The sequence below is a fragment of the Dendrobates tinctorius genome, unplaced genomic scaffold (assembly GCF_039654945.1).
Source record: "Dendrobates tinctorius isolate UK_male_01 unplaced genomic scaffold, ASM3965494v1 ptg000022l, whole genome shotgun sequence".
Lineage (NCBI taxonomy): Eukaryota > Metazoa > Chordata > Amphibia > Anura > Dendrobatidae > Dendrobates > Dendrobates tinctorius.
The window spans coordinates 88,709,456-88,721,864 of NW_027361690.1; the positions used below are offsets into that span (position 1 = coordinate 88,709,456).

The 12,409-nt window shown below is 50.7% G+C and overlaps 2 protein-coding genes across 3 annotated transcripts in view; one reads left to right on the plus strand and one right to left on the minus strand.

Moving 5' to 3' along the window:
* DPP8 (dipeptidyl peptidase 8) overlaps window positions 1–7,499 on the minus strand; it is a 63,515-nt gene extending 56,016 nt beyond the window's left edge. Inside the window, exons 1-4 of one of the 2 annotated variants that reach the window (XM_073568870.1) lie at window positions 7,243–7,499; window positions 5,536–5,787; window positions 3,681–3,793; window positions 3,150–3,323 (exon numbers count right to left, since the gene is read on the minus strand). In XM_073568870.1, the coding sequence (XP_073424971.1) occupies window positions 3,150–3,323; window positions 3,681–3,793; window positions 5,536–5,787; window positions 7,243–7,249 (546 nt within the window). In that variant the 5' untranslated portion in view covers window positions 7,250–7,499. Of the gene's footprint in view, window positions 1–3,149; window positions 3,324–3,680; window positions 3,794–5,529; window positions 5,788–7,242 lie in introns of both variants that reach the window. The other variant, XM_073568871.1, reaches the window with a different exon arrangement.
* A 118-nt stretch (window positions 7,500–7,617) lies between these two features.
* Window positions 7,618–12,409, plus strand: part of HACD3 (3-hydroxyacyl-CoA dehydratase 3) — a 69,589-nt gene continuing 64,797 nt past the window's right edge. Inside the window, exon 1 of the mRNA XM_073568872.1 lies at window positions 7,618–7,781. Within this exon, the coding sequence (XP_073424973.1) occupies window positions 7,704–7,781 (78 nt within the window). The 5' untranslated portion in view covers window positions 7,618–7,703. The remainder of the gene's footprint in view (window positions 7,782–12,409) is intronic.

Genomic DNA, 12,409 nt, shown 5'->3' on the forward strand with positions numbered 1-12,409 from the left:
CCCGTGAAGCGCTCCGATTCGGGAACGGGCACAATCACCCCGGAACTGAGGAGAGCGGCGATAGCTGTAGAGAACCCCGGGATCAAGGCTGGATCCTTTGGAGGCCGGGATTCGAAGAAACGATCCCGTGGGAGAGAGACGAACTCTATCTTGTATCCTGAGGATACGACCTCCCTGACCCAGGCGTCCTCCACGGCGGCCAGCCAAACGTCCCTGAAGGAAAGAAGTCGACCTCCCAATTGGAAAGGCCCTTCGCGTGCCCGATGATAGTCATGCTGAAGTAGACCGTCCAGATCTAGATCTGGACGGTCTGCCCTGGGAGGAGTGGGGTCGCCAGGAAGGAGTGGGTCTGAAGGAAACTTTCCTTCTCTCCTGGCGAGCCTGCGGTCTCTGTTGGCTGGAGGAGTTGTCCGCCGTATTGAAACGGCGGAAAGTCCGAAAGGGTCGAAACTGACGCCTTAGTGGGGGTCTGCGAGGCTTGGACTGAGGGAGGAGTGAACTCGTGCCTCCGGTGGCGTCCTTAATAATCTGGTCCAATTGGGACCCAAAGAGGCGCACCCCCTGAAAAGGCAGGTTAGTGAGGGACTTTTTAGAAGACAAGTCCGCTTGCCATGCCTTTAGCCAAAGTGTACGTCGAATTGCAATAACGTTGCTTGACGCCTGAACTGCACAGGATGCAGCATCCAAGGAAGCGGAGAGAAGATAGTCCCCAGCATGGGAGATCTGATTGGCGAGATTGGCCAAATGCTCCGGTTGCGCCTTATCTAAGATGCCCTGCCGAAGGTCGTCTGCCCACGTGGCTATGGTCTTTGCTGTCCAGGATGAAGCAAAGATTGGACACACCGCCGCTGAAGCCGCTTCAAAGGCAGACTTCGCCAGGGATTCTATAATCCTGTCATTAGAATCCTTTAGGGACGCCACGCCTGAAAGCGGGAGAACCGTGTTATTGGATAGCCTGGACACGGGCGGATCGACCGAGGGAGAGGCCGACCAGTTGTCCGTGAGCTCCTTAGCAAATGGGTAGAGTATGCCGAGACGTTTTCCTCTTTGAAAGCATCTGGTCGGATCCTCTCTTTCCTTGGTAAAAATTTTCCCAAACTGGGAATGGAAAGGAAAAACCCTGGAGGGAGTTTCTGCCCGTCTGAACGAAACCTCCTGATCTGAGGATTTCGCAGGGGAGTCAGCAATATCGAAGGTATGATGGATCGCAGCAATGAGGTCCTGCACTGTGACCTTCATGCTTGCATCCTGGTCTGAATCCAGCTCTAAAATCCCCTCAGATGACCTGTCCGAAAGCGCTTCCCCTGACTCGGGAGAGGAGGCCCGAGAGGGAGACTGGTGAGAAGGGCTATGCGGTAAGATGGGACTAGGAGAGGATTCCGGCTGGGAATCTTGCCTGGGTCTTTTGCGACTACCGCTGGCTGATTCAGATGGAACAATTTGGGACCTGCTTGGCCCTGCTGAAGAGTCCAGGGGCAACTTATCAAGAACGGCCACCAGGGACTGAGACACCCTGGTGAGGTCTGCCACTGATTGAGATAGCGAGGAGGCCCAGCCAGGCATGGGGGGCTCACTCTCACCTGGGGCCGCAGATGGCTCCTGGACGGCGTCAGGCTGAATTGGATTGCTACAATCCAGGCAGAGGGGAGTGGACTGGCCTGAGGGAAGTTTGCGATTGCACGAAGAACATGCAAAGTACTTGACTAAAGTGCAGGGGGGGGCGGTAGAGCGGGTACGATCAGACTTAGACATAGTGAAAAGCTGAGGTAATGCCGGAAGGTTGGGGGACAGAGGGCGGAGAAGGGTCAGTCTGCAGTGCAGAGCTACTCACGGTCCGGTGTCCCCAGAAGCGATGCTCTGCGACCTGTCAGTGGATGCAGGTCAGAGCGAAATCCGGCCGACAGACTTCCTGAAAAAAAAACAGCTGGAGAAGATGCTGTCCAGTGAGGAGCTGGTGCCCGGCTAACAGGCTGGGAAAATGGCGCCGTCCTGAGAAAAAGCGCGCCTTAGGAGAGGAGGGAGGGCGGAGCACCACGCAGGGTTAACGATTCACCGCCCTCTAGCCAATAACAGGCTGGGCAGGTGAAGGACAGGCGGTGGGAGGGCCTGGGAAGAGCGGGAGAGAAGCCCGCTTAGAAGAAAGGGGCGGGGGGCGTGGCCGCGACGCAGCGGTAGGCCCGAACTGAAGCCGGGGCCTAAATTAGTTGCGGCGGCCGCCTGTCAGCAGGGGGTCGGCGCGGAGGTCCGAAAAAGTGGGACGCCGCAGTTGCTCCCAATGGGAAAAAACCCTGTGCTCCCTGTACCCAGAAAGGGGGGAGGGAAGGGGGGGGGGGATGCCCAGCAACATTGAGCTGCCTATAGCCTTGTGGCGACTGCGAGCGACCGCAGCGCCTACCCCTGACCATTGAAGAGGTGACCGTCGGGAATGGGCAGCCAGGTAAATAAATATGAAGCCGGGGCCTAATACTCACCCATCCACGATCCGTTACCTGTCTGAAGAAGTCTTGCGTCTCATCCAACCGACAGGCTCTGGTAGGCGAGTGGGAGGGAGACTGGCGACAAGGACCCCTGGAGTCGCTGGCACGTCTTGGTGTCGGCGTCCGTCTGGCTGGTCCTGCCACGGAGAACTGCAAGGATACGGGGTGGCAGTACACGCTGTACTTGCAGACTCCATGTGGGAGTACAGATGTGACTTTTCACTCTGTATCCCTCCGTAGAACCTGAAAAGGAACGACGCGGTAGATATGGGTCTAATAAAAGACCCGTGTCGACCTCCTACTGACACTAAGCTAAACTGAGGAATTCTCTGCCGGTCGGTGGGGTGTACACTGCGGAGGAGGAGCTATCTTTTTTTGTGCATAGTGTCAGCCATCTAGTGGCAGCAGCATACACCCAAGGTCTCTGTGTCCCCCAATAAGGCGAACGAGAAAAAAAAAATTTAAATTTGTAGGTGTAACGTGAAAAAAATATGGAAAAGTTCACAGGGTATGAAGACTTTCAAGGCACTGCATTTTCGAACACAGAGCTTTGCATCATCCTCTACAGATATTTCTCTGTAGTATGTATCAATAAAATAAAGCCCTGATGATACAAACAGGTTAAGCAGGTTTCAACAGAAGGAACATACAGAATGCAGCTTTTCTGCTTACCGTAAATCCACGGGTGCCTCCATCGCGGACAGTATAGATGGCGCTTCCCGCTTGGAATAGGAAAGTTCCACTCTTTGCATGATAATCAAACGCAGAAATGCCCACTGTACCAATACGCTTCCTTTCCCGAAGCAGCTCTTCTTCCCGAGAATACATCCCGTAATCAGGCGTGGCCTAAAAGAGGAACAGTGAAGTTGGATTGGCTGCCATAATACATACCCCACCCACCAAAATGAAAAGCTCTGCGACTAAACCAAACCACCAGAACTAGGCAAAAGACAGAAAATGTCACAGACACGCTGTGCAGAAAATGATGCATTTTTATGCCATAGTACAGTATTGAAAGTGTCTAGTAAAGGGAAGGAAGACAAAGGGGCACACCAGCCTAAATATCCCTATAACTGCTGGCATAACACGTGCGCCATTGTTTTGGTGAAAAACATAAGTTGAGCGAGCCAAGAGATGGGTTAAGCTAGAGAAAAGGACATGTCTAGGTGCTAACTCGCCGTGCACCTCACACTGAGGTCTCACCTGAAAAGTATCTAGCAGAGGCTTCCAGGACAGCATGAGGACGGCGCCGCGGTTTATGTTCTTTGGGATCTCAGAGTAAAATAGAGTATTCTCTCGGTTTTCTCCAGACATCGCTAAACACAAAGTGTGAGATAAGTAACTGTTATATGCAGACATTAAGTAGTACACTACAATAGTGCCTGGTCTATTAGGGCAGTACACGGAGGAGCCATGCTGCAATGTCATTATGTGGAAGGAGTTTCACATCAATCTGATTTGTACCAACATCTACCCATGCCTGCATCCATATGCCGAGGTTATACCACAAGTCAGATTTACAAGAAAAGTAAAAACATCACACTAGATCCCCTGTAGTGTGATCTGCTAGCAGAAGACCACCTATGGATATTGGGGCTCCATCGGAGGTGATATACAGTCTAAGTAAATGAATAGACATCCTCAACATAATATGGATAAAGAATAAAAAAATAAATTAAAAAAAAAAAACAAAAAAAAAAAAAACACAGGTCAGTGGAGATAAGTAGCGCGCTACTTACACTTTCTGCAAATTCTATGCAGAAAAGCCGAGGATTACCCCCTTGAAATGAAAGTGGGGTTAATCGTAATATGTATCTGCAGTACAGCACACTGCACAACTGCTGCAATATCCCCAGCACTAGCCTTGGATTTCCATTAACGACCCAATTGTAAATACGGTATATGTCAGATTAATTCAGTTACATGTGAACATTGCCTAAGATTTATGGTTTGGAGATCAGTGTGATGGTGGTTGTATGGTTCAGATATAGAGTTAGCATAGCTGTACCTTCATCCAGTGACCATGATACAAGACACGGCTTGCCCTAAATCTAGTCTGCACTATACCTAGAATTTTCAGTGCATTTTGTAGTAGACCCCCCCCTCCACTCAATGGATGAAAACCTAAAGCATGAAACTCACATGTGAACTGTGACTGACAATTCACCTTCCTGGTTACAAGTGGTGATTCTGAGAAATGATTTCTTCATCACTAGATATAATTCATTTAAAGGGATTTTCCAGTTTTGTAAACTCCCTTCTGGCTTCAGTGTGTTAAACAAAATAAACCCTCATTAAGTTTCCACCACTGCTCTCGATGTCTTATTTTGTGCATCGCATCGACAACGCTGCGGCCAATAAGATTGCACATCGGCCCTGTGCTGCTTGTGCCATCAACTCCGGCAGAGCAGCTAAGCTTACCGATTGCCCGCAGCGCTGTCAATGTCACTCCAGTGCTGCAAGTAAGAACAGACGCCACGAGCAACGGAGGAGCACTTGGGCAGGACCTGGGGAGGGTGAATGAAGCAGTGCGTTTGTTTTTAAAACGAACTGCAGCCGCGGGAAAGGTGTTTTCGAAAAATCAGAAAACCTTTCACTGAACCTGAAACCTAACCCTGCATTTGTGACTACAGTGAACCTCAATGCCACCTATGGAGGCTCTAGGTGTCAGATGAGAATACACTGTACCCACATACGACATGACACTCGTCACCAGTAACTTTCTATTCCCTGACTTTGAAAGATAACTCCTCTGCAAGAACATTTAACATTGTCATTCGTGGAAAGAAAAATCTACATGTTACAGGATGAACAATGCAAAGTCTATGGATGCTGATGAACAATGGTAAAGATGTCCTGCAGCCACTCGCCCTCCATGAGGTCAATGGACAATATTGCTAGAAAGAGGTCTTCCCAAATGGGTATTGTTAACGGGGCACATTAAAAACCAATAGGATTTGGCTGATACACATCCAGTGTATATGGCTAGCTATAAGGGAAGCATGTAAAGTATTCACAAGGCTAAGACTTACAGAAATATGGGGATACTTACACATACCCAGATAGTACATGCGATCAGAGTGAGGGCTATCTGGGTCATTCCTCTTCACAAACGTGAAGCTGTGCGGGGCTTTGGCCATCATGTATCCATGGTATTTCCTGGTGTCTGCAAGCAGCTTCCTCATCTGACTCCATGAATGACGCTCCACATAGAAGGGCTCCGGTTTTGGATCTCCCCCACTTTTCTCTGCAGACTCAAATACCTCTAATCCAACCGGCTCAGTCTCCATAGCAGCCGCCATGTTACATCCTGCCAATGTGAATGACATTTAGGTGGCGTGGCACAGGAGCCGTACACAGGGGGGGAGGGAGGTGGCGTGGCACAGGAGCCGTACACAGGGGGGGAGGGAGGTGGCGTGGCACAGGAGCCGTACACAGGGGGGGAGGGAGGTGGCGTGGCACAGGAGCCGTACACAGGGGGGGAGGGAGGTGGCGTGGCACAGGAGCCGTACACAGGGGGGGAGGGAGGTGGCGTGGCACAGGAGCCGTACACAGGGGGGGAGGGAGGTGGCGTGGCACAGGAGCCGTACACAGGGGGGGAGGGAGGTGGCGTGGCACAGGAGCCGTACACAGGGGGGGAGGGAGGTGGCGTGGCACAGGAGCCGTACACAGGGGGGGAGGGAGGTGGCGTGGCACAGGAGCCGTACACAGGGGGGGAGGGAGGTGGCGTGGCACAGGAGCCGTACACAGGGGGGGAGGGAGGTGGCGTGGCACAGGAGCCGTACACAGGGGGGGAGGGAGGTGGCGTGGCACAGGAGCCGTACACAGGGGGGGAGGGAGGTGGTGTGGCACAGGAGCCGTACACAGGGGGGGAGGGAGGTGGTGTGGCACAGGAGCCGTATACAGGGGGGGAGGGAGGTGGTGTGGCACAGGAGCCGTATACAGGGGGGGAGGGAGGTGGTGTGGCACAGGAGCCGTATACAGGGGGGGAGGGAGGTGGTGTGGCACAGGAGCCGTATACAGGGGGGGAGGGAGGTGGTGTGGCACAGGAGCCGTATACAGGGGGGGAGGGAGGTGGTGTGGCACAGGAGCCGTATACAGGGGGGAGGGAGGTGGTGTGGCACAGGAGCCGTATACAGGGGGGGGAGGGAGGTGGTGTGGCACAGGAGCCGTATACAGGGGGGGGAGGGAGGTGGTGTGGCACAGGAGCCGTATACAGGGGGGGAGGGAGGTGGTGTGGCACAGGAGCCGTATACAGGGGGGGAGGGAGGTGGTGTGGCACAGGAGCCGTATACAGGGGGGGAGGGAGGTGGTGTGGCACAGGAGCCGTATACAGGGGGGGAGGGAGGTGGTGTGGCACAGGAGCCGTATACAGGGGGGGAGGGAGGTGGTGTGGCACAGGAGCCGTATACAGGGGGGGAGGGAGGTGGTGGTGCACAGGAGACGTATACGGGGGGGGGGGGAGACGGTGTGGCACAGGAGCCATATACAGGGGGGGAGGGAGGTGGTGGTGCACAGGAGACGTATACGGGGGGGGGGGGGGGAGACGGTGTGGCACAGGAGACGTATACAGTGGGGGGAGATGGTGTGGCACAGGAGCCGTATGGGAGGGGGGGGGGGGCCACAGGAGCTGGATGGTGGGGGGGGTGGTGTGGCACGGGGGCCGTATACAGGCGAGAGGCGAGCCCTCGCACTGCCCTCCCCGCCGCCATACATCCCTAACACCCCACCCAGCGTCACACGTTTCCCGCCCAGGACAGCTCACCTAGCATGTGGAAGAAGACGGTGTAGCAGCCGAGCCCGGCTCCTGTTCTCTCCGTGTCCCCGGTTATGACTTGGCTGCTCTCACTCCCAGTACAACTGCCGCTCACACATCCGCTTCCTGGAGAACGGCGGAGAGAAGCGTGCGCGGGCTCCCCCTGCTGGCCGGAGGCGCTCGTACACTGGCCGGAGCTCCGTGCTGGAGCCCAGGCTCTGTGCGACTCTCCGTTATCGGCACGCACCTCTGTGCGAGAAAGAAGGCGGCCTCTGTCCCTACTTATGTTTTTATTTTCTAACCAGGCTTGCCCTCAGTTATCATGGATACTGTCTGTTTTCTATTGCACTTATGCCCTTAATCAATATGGCCGTCCTCAGTCTCTGGCCCCGCCCACAGGGTAGAGCAGTGTCAGGACGGTTGCTGGCTCGGATTGTTCTAGTAGCAGAAGCAGTCAGCAAGGTGGCAGGATGAGTCTGACCCCGCAGGTGTACTGGGCACAGCGGCACCACGAGTTGTATATCCGGGTGGAGCTCAGCGACGTGCAGGTAATGTCCTCGGTCATTACTGGTATCAGCATCCCTGCTGGACAGGGGGTCTATAGGAGCAGGTGCATGACCGCCCCACCACTGAGCACCTCACTGCCATGTATGTGGGAAATGCACAACTGAGAGGGTTCAGCTGTTATATGTGACCTGTAGTTTCCAAGAGAAAAAGGTCGCACTCTGCGGGATAATGATGAATGTTTATTGACACTGAATTACATGTCACATCGGAGATGTGAAGGAGAGTGTGTCAAATGGCTGACAAATGAGTAGCCACACGCGCCCCTCGCAATTGCCCAGGGCAGTAGCCGCGATCGCCCGGAGGAGTAGGCATGCTCGCCCCTCGCGATCGCCCGGGGCAGTAGCCACGCGCGCCCATCGCAATTGCCCGGGGCAGTAGCCCCTCACGATTGCCCGGGGGAGTAGCCACGCGCGCCCCTCGCGATTGCCCGGGGCAGTAGGCACGCGCGCCCCTCGCGATTGCCCGGGGCAGTAGCCCCTCGCGATTGCCCGGGGGAGTAGCCACGTGCGCCCCTCGCGATTGCCCGGGGCAGTAGGCACGCGCGCCCCTCGCGATTGCCCGGGGCAGTAGCCACGCGCGCCCATCGCAATTGCCCGGGGCAGTAGCCACGATCGCCCGGGGGAGTAGCCACGTGCGCCCCTCGCGAGTTCATTAGTTGTATAAAACATGCCTGTCCATACGCTCAAACTCCAACTTCTCCACCATGGCCAAGACCAAATAGAGGTCTAAGGACATGCCTGGTCTAATATTTAACAGCAAAGACCAAGTAATGTGGATCATATACAGCCAGAGACTATGGGAGGCTGTCATTGTATCTACCAAGTGCCATGCTACCCTAGATTGTTTAATCAGGCCTGTATGTGTCGCTGTGCCTGGTATTGGAGCTCGACCCTATTGGAAGTGAGTGGACAGCCAAATGAAACACTGCTGTGCCTAAATAGTGAGGATGCGATGCTCCAGAGATGCCTACTTATCTGTTAATGGAACCTACAGAATACAAAAAGTATCAATTTATTTTCATACAGAATACATAAATGTCATTAAAAATGGTGAACCTATGTACAGTGGGGAAAATAAGTATTTGATTCACTGCCAATATTGCAAGTTTTCCCGCCCACAAAGTTTGGAGAAGTCTGTAATTTTTTATCGTAGGTAAACTTCAACTGTGAGAGACAGAATATAAAAATAAAAAAGCAGAAAATCACATTGTATGATTCTTACATAATTAAATTGCATTTTATTGCATGAAATATTTGATCACCTACCAACCAGCAAGAATTCTGTCTCTCACAGACCTGTTAGTTTTTCTTTAAGGCTGTGTGCACACGCTGCGGAAAAGGTGCGGATTCATCCGCGCGGATTTTGTACAATCCGCAGGTGAAACCGCAGGTCAAAAGACCTGCGGTTTTACCTGCGGATTGCTCTGCGGTTTTGCCCTGCGGTTTTTCATCTCCTTAATGGAGGAGATGGCAAACCGCAGGAGAATCCGCAGAAAGAATTGACATGTCAATTCTTTCTGCGGATTGAAAACCGCAGATAATCCGCGCGGAAAATTCCGCACCGTCTGCACTGCGGTTTTTGATTCCCATAGGGAATCATTGTACTGTACACCGCAGCAGAAACTGCTGCGGGTCCGCAGCGGCCAAAACCGCTGCGGAACCGCAGCAAAATCCGCAGCGTGTGCACACAGCCTAAGAATCTCTCCTACTCTGCACTCATTACCTGTATTAATGGCACCTGTATGAACTTGTTGCCTGTATAAAAGACACCTGTCCATGCACTCAAATCAATCACACTCCAACCTCTCCACCATGGGCAAGACTAAAGATCTGTCTAAGGACATCGGGGACAAAATCGTAGACCTGCACAAGGCTGGGATGGGCTATAGGACAATAGGCAAGCTGCTTGGTGAGAAGGCAACAACTGTTGGCATATTAGAAAATGGAAGAAACACAAATTGTCAGTCTTCCTCAACGTGTGGCTCCATGCAAGATCTCGCCTCGTGGGGTAAGGATGATTCTGAGAAAGGTCAGGAATCACCCAGAATTACACGGGAGGACCTGGTCAATGACCTGAAGAGAGCTGGGACCACAGTCTCAAACATTACAGATAGTAACACACAACGCCTTCGTGGATTAAAATCCTGCAGGGCACGCAAGGTCCCCCTGCTCATGGCAGCACATGTCCAGGCAGGTTTCAAATTCTAGAAAAAACAATGAGTCTACCAATCAATGAGGGTATATGAAAAGCAAGGTAGATGTGCGGATAAAATGTAACTTTTAATATTCATGATAAAGATAAAACCCCAAGGGTTCATAAAAACCAACAAAAACATGTATAACATACGACACACCAAAAAAATCATATAGAAAACATTACTCGCTCCAGTGATGAAAAATATAGCGACATGGGTAAGGGAGCATGGAAAGAATTCTTTCAACCCTATACCCTTCAACACAACCAGTAGGTAAAATCCTTTAAATAGAAATTGTTCATCACAGTTGGATCCAAACCCTACTGAGTAATAGCAGACACCATAAATGAATCTAAGGAATGATCTCACCCAATATCATTCCTTCATTTGACCAGATCGTGGTGCTTCAGGGGTGCAGTTAATCCACATGCACTAGGGGAGGCTTTCACAAATATCCGCGCATTACCCCGCCGCATGGACATACCCAAGGACCATACGTATTTTAACCCCAAAGGTCGTCTCCCAAAGCATTTCACTTGGCTAGATCATCAGGGGAGATGCAGGCCAATAATATACAATATGGGGATTGATGGCGTGATACCCATTACACATAAGAAATTGAGGGAGAAAGCGCATTGTTCAATTTTGGTCTCATCAGTTCAAATTACCTAGTTCCAGAAGTTTTGAGGCTTGTCTCTGTGCTGTTTTGCGTATTGTAGGTGAGATATTTTGTGACATTTTCCTCAGTAAAGACTTTCTTCTGGTCGACTCGACCATGCAATAATATTGCACGCTCCACTTTTCAGTTTTTGAATTTCCACGAAAATGTAAAATAATCAGTACATTTCGTTCAACTTCACAATTGTGTCCCACTTGTTGATTCTTCACCCAAAATTTACATTTGGTAACATTATGTTTGAAGCATGATATGTGGGAAAAGGTTGAAAAGTTCCAGGGAGCCGAATACTTTCGCAGTGCACTGTAAATCAGATCTGCTACAAGATTTTTCAGAAGCCAAACTGTATAAATTACTAAACAGATCACAGACCTGATGAGACTGGTGGACTTTCTCTGAAAATCCCTATCAGAATTTATGTATGCATGCTCAAATGATAATGAGCATTTTAGAAGTTAAAAAATTGCTCCTTATATTATTAAGCGGGAAACTTTTCACAAAGGAGTACAATGTCTCAGTGGTGCAAGCCTTGCAGCACTGGGGCCCTGGGATCAAATCCCACCAAGGACAACATCTGCAAGGAGTTTGTATGTTCTCCCCGTGTTTGTGTGGGTTTCCTCCGGGTTTTCTGATTTCCTCCCACGCTCCAAAGACATACTGATAGGGAATTTAGATTGTGAGCCCCATCGGGGACAGTGGTGATAATGTCTGTATGTAAAGCGCTGTGGAATATGATGGAGCTATATAAGCAGTAGATAATAAAAGCGTATTCAGCCATTCTTATATAGATTTTCAAAGTAAGTACTCTAGCATCATCAGATCCAATAGAGCCTCTCAATAAGATATGTATTTTGTATAATGAAACAGAGAAACAGATCCTCTTTAAAAGATATATTGGGTTTGTGTTAGTTCCGGATAATACAGGACACCATCAAAGGCCCTTGTGGCACAAGAGGAGTCTACATAATATTTGGCTTGTGGGTTTAATGTTATGGGGCTGATCAGTTTTTAATAAGCTTCTAGAAAAATGTTTTGGCTATTGTAGCTCCCCTCATTCATTAAAGCGAATCTGTCAGCAGGTATTTGCTGTGTAATCCGACAGCATCATAATGAAGAAACAGAAAGCTTGATTCCAAGGATGTGTCAATATGCTGGGTGCAGCAGTTGTGATACAATTTCAGTTTTCTCTGCTGCCGATCTAGCAGAGCCCAGTAAGGCCTGTTTCACACTTCAGTTTTCAGCGTCAGTCAAAATCCGCCGTTTTGACGGAATGACGGATCCTTCGAAATTAGTGAAAAACGGATGCAACTGATTCGTCTAGTGGATCCGCCAGAAAAACGGATCCGTTTAATCAGTTGCATCCGTTTTTTCCATCCGTTTGTTCAGTTTTTTTTTACGGATCCCTTGAAACTGCAGATTTTGGAATGTAAGGCTGTGTGCACACGCTGCGGATTGTCCTGCGGATTTGTAAAAAACCGCAGGTCAAAAGACCTGTGGTTTATATGCAGTTTTTCTGTGGTTTAGCCTGCGGTTTTCCCCTGCGGTTTGACACCTGCCATGGAGCAGGTGCCAAACCGCAGCGGAATCCGCACAAAGAATTGACATGCTGCGGTTTTCATTTTCCATTGATTTTAGTTTCAATGGTTTTATTGAAAAGGAAACCTCATAAAACATGAAATACATTCATATTAGAATACAAGGATCCCCTCGCAGGGGGAAATATACAAGAAAAGACACAA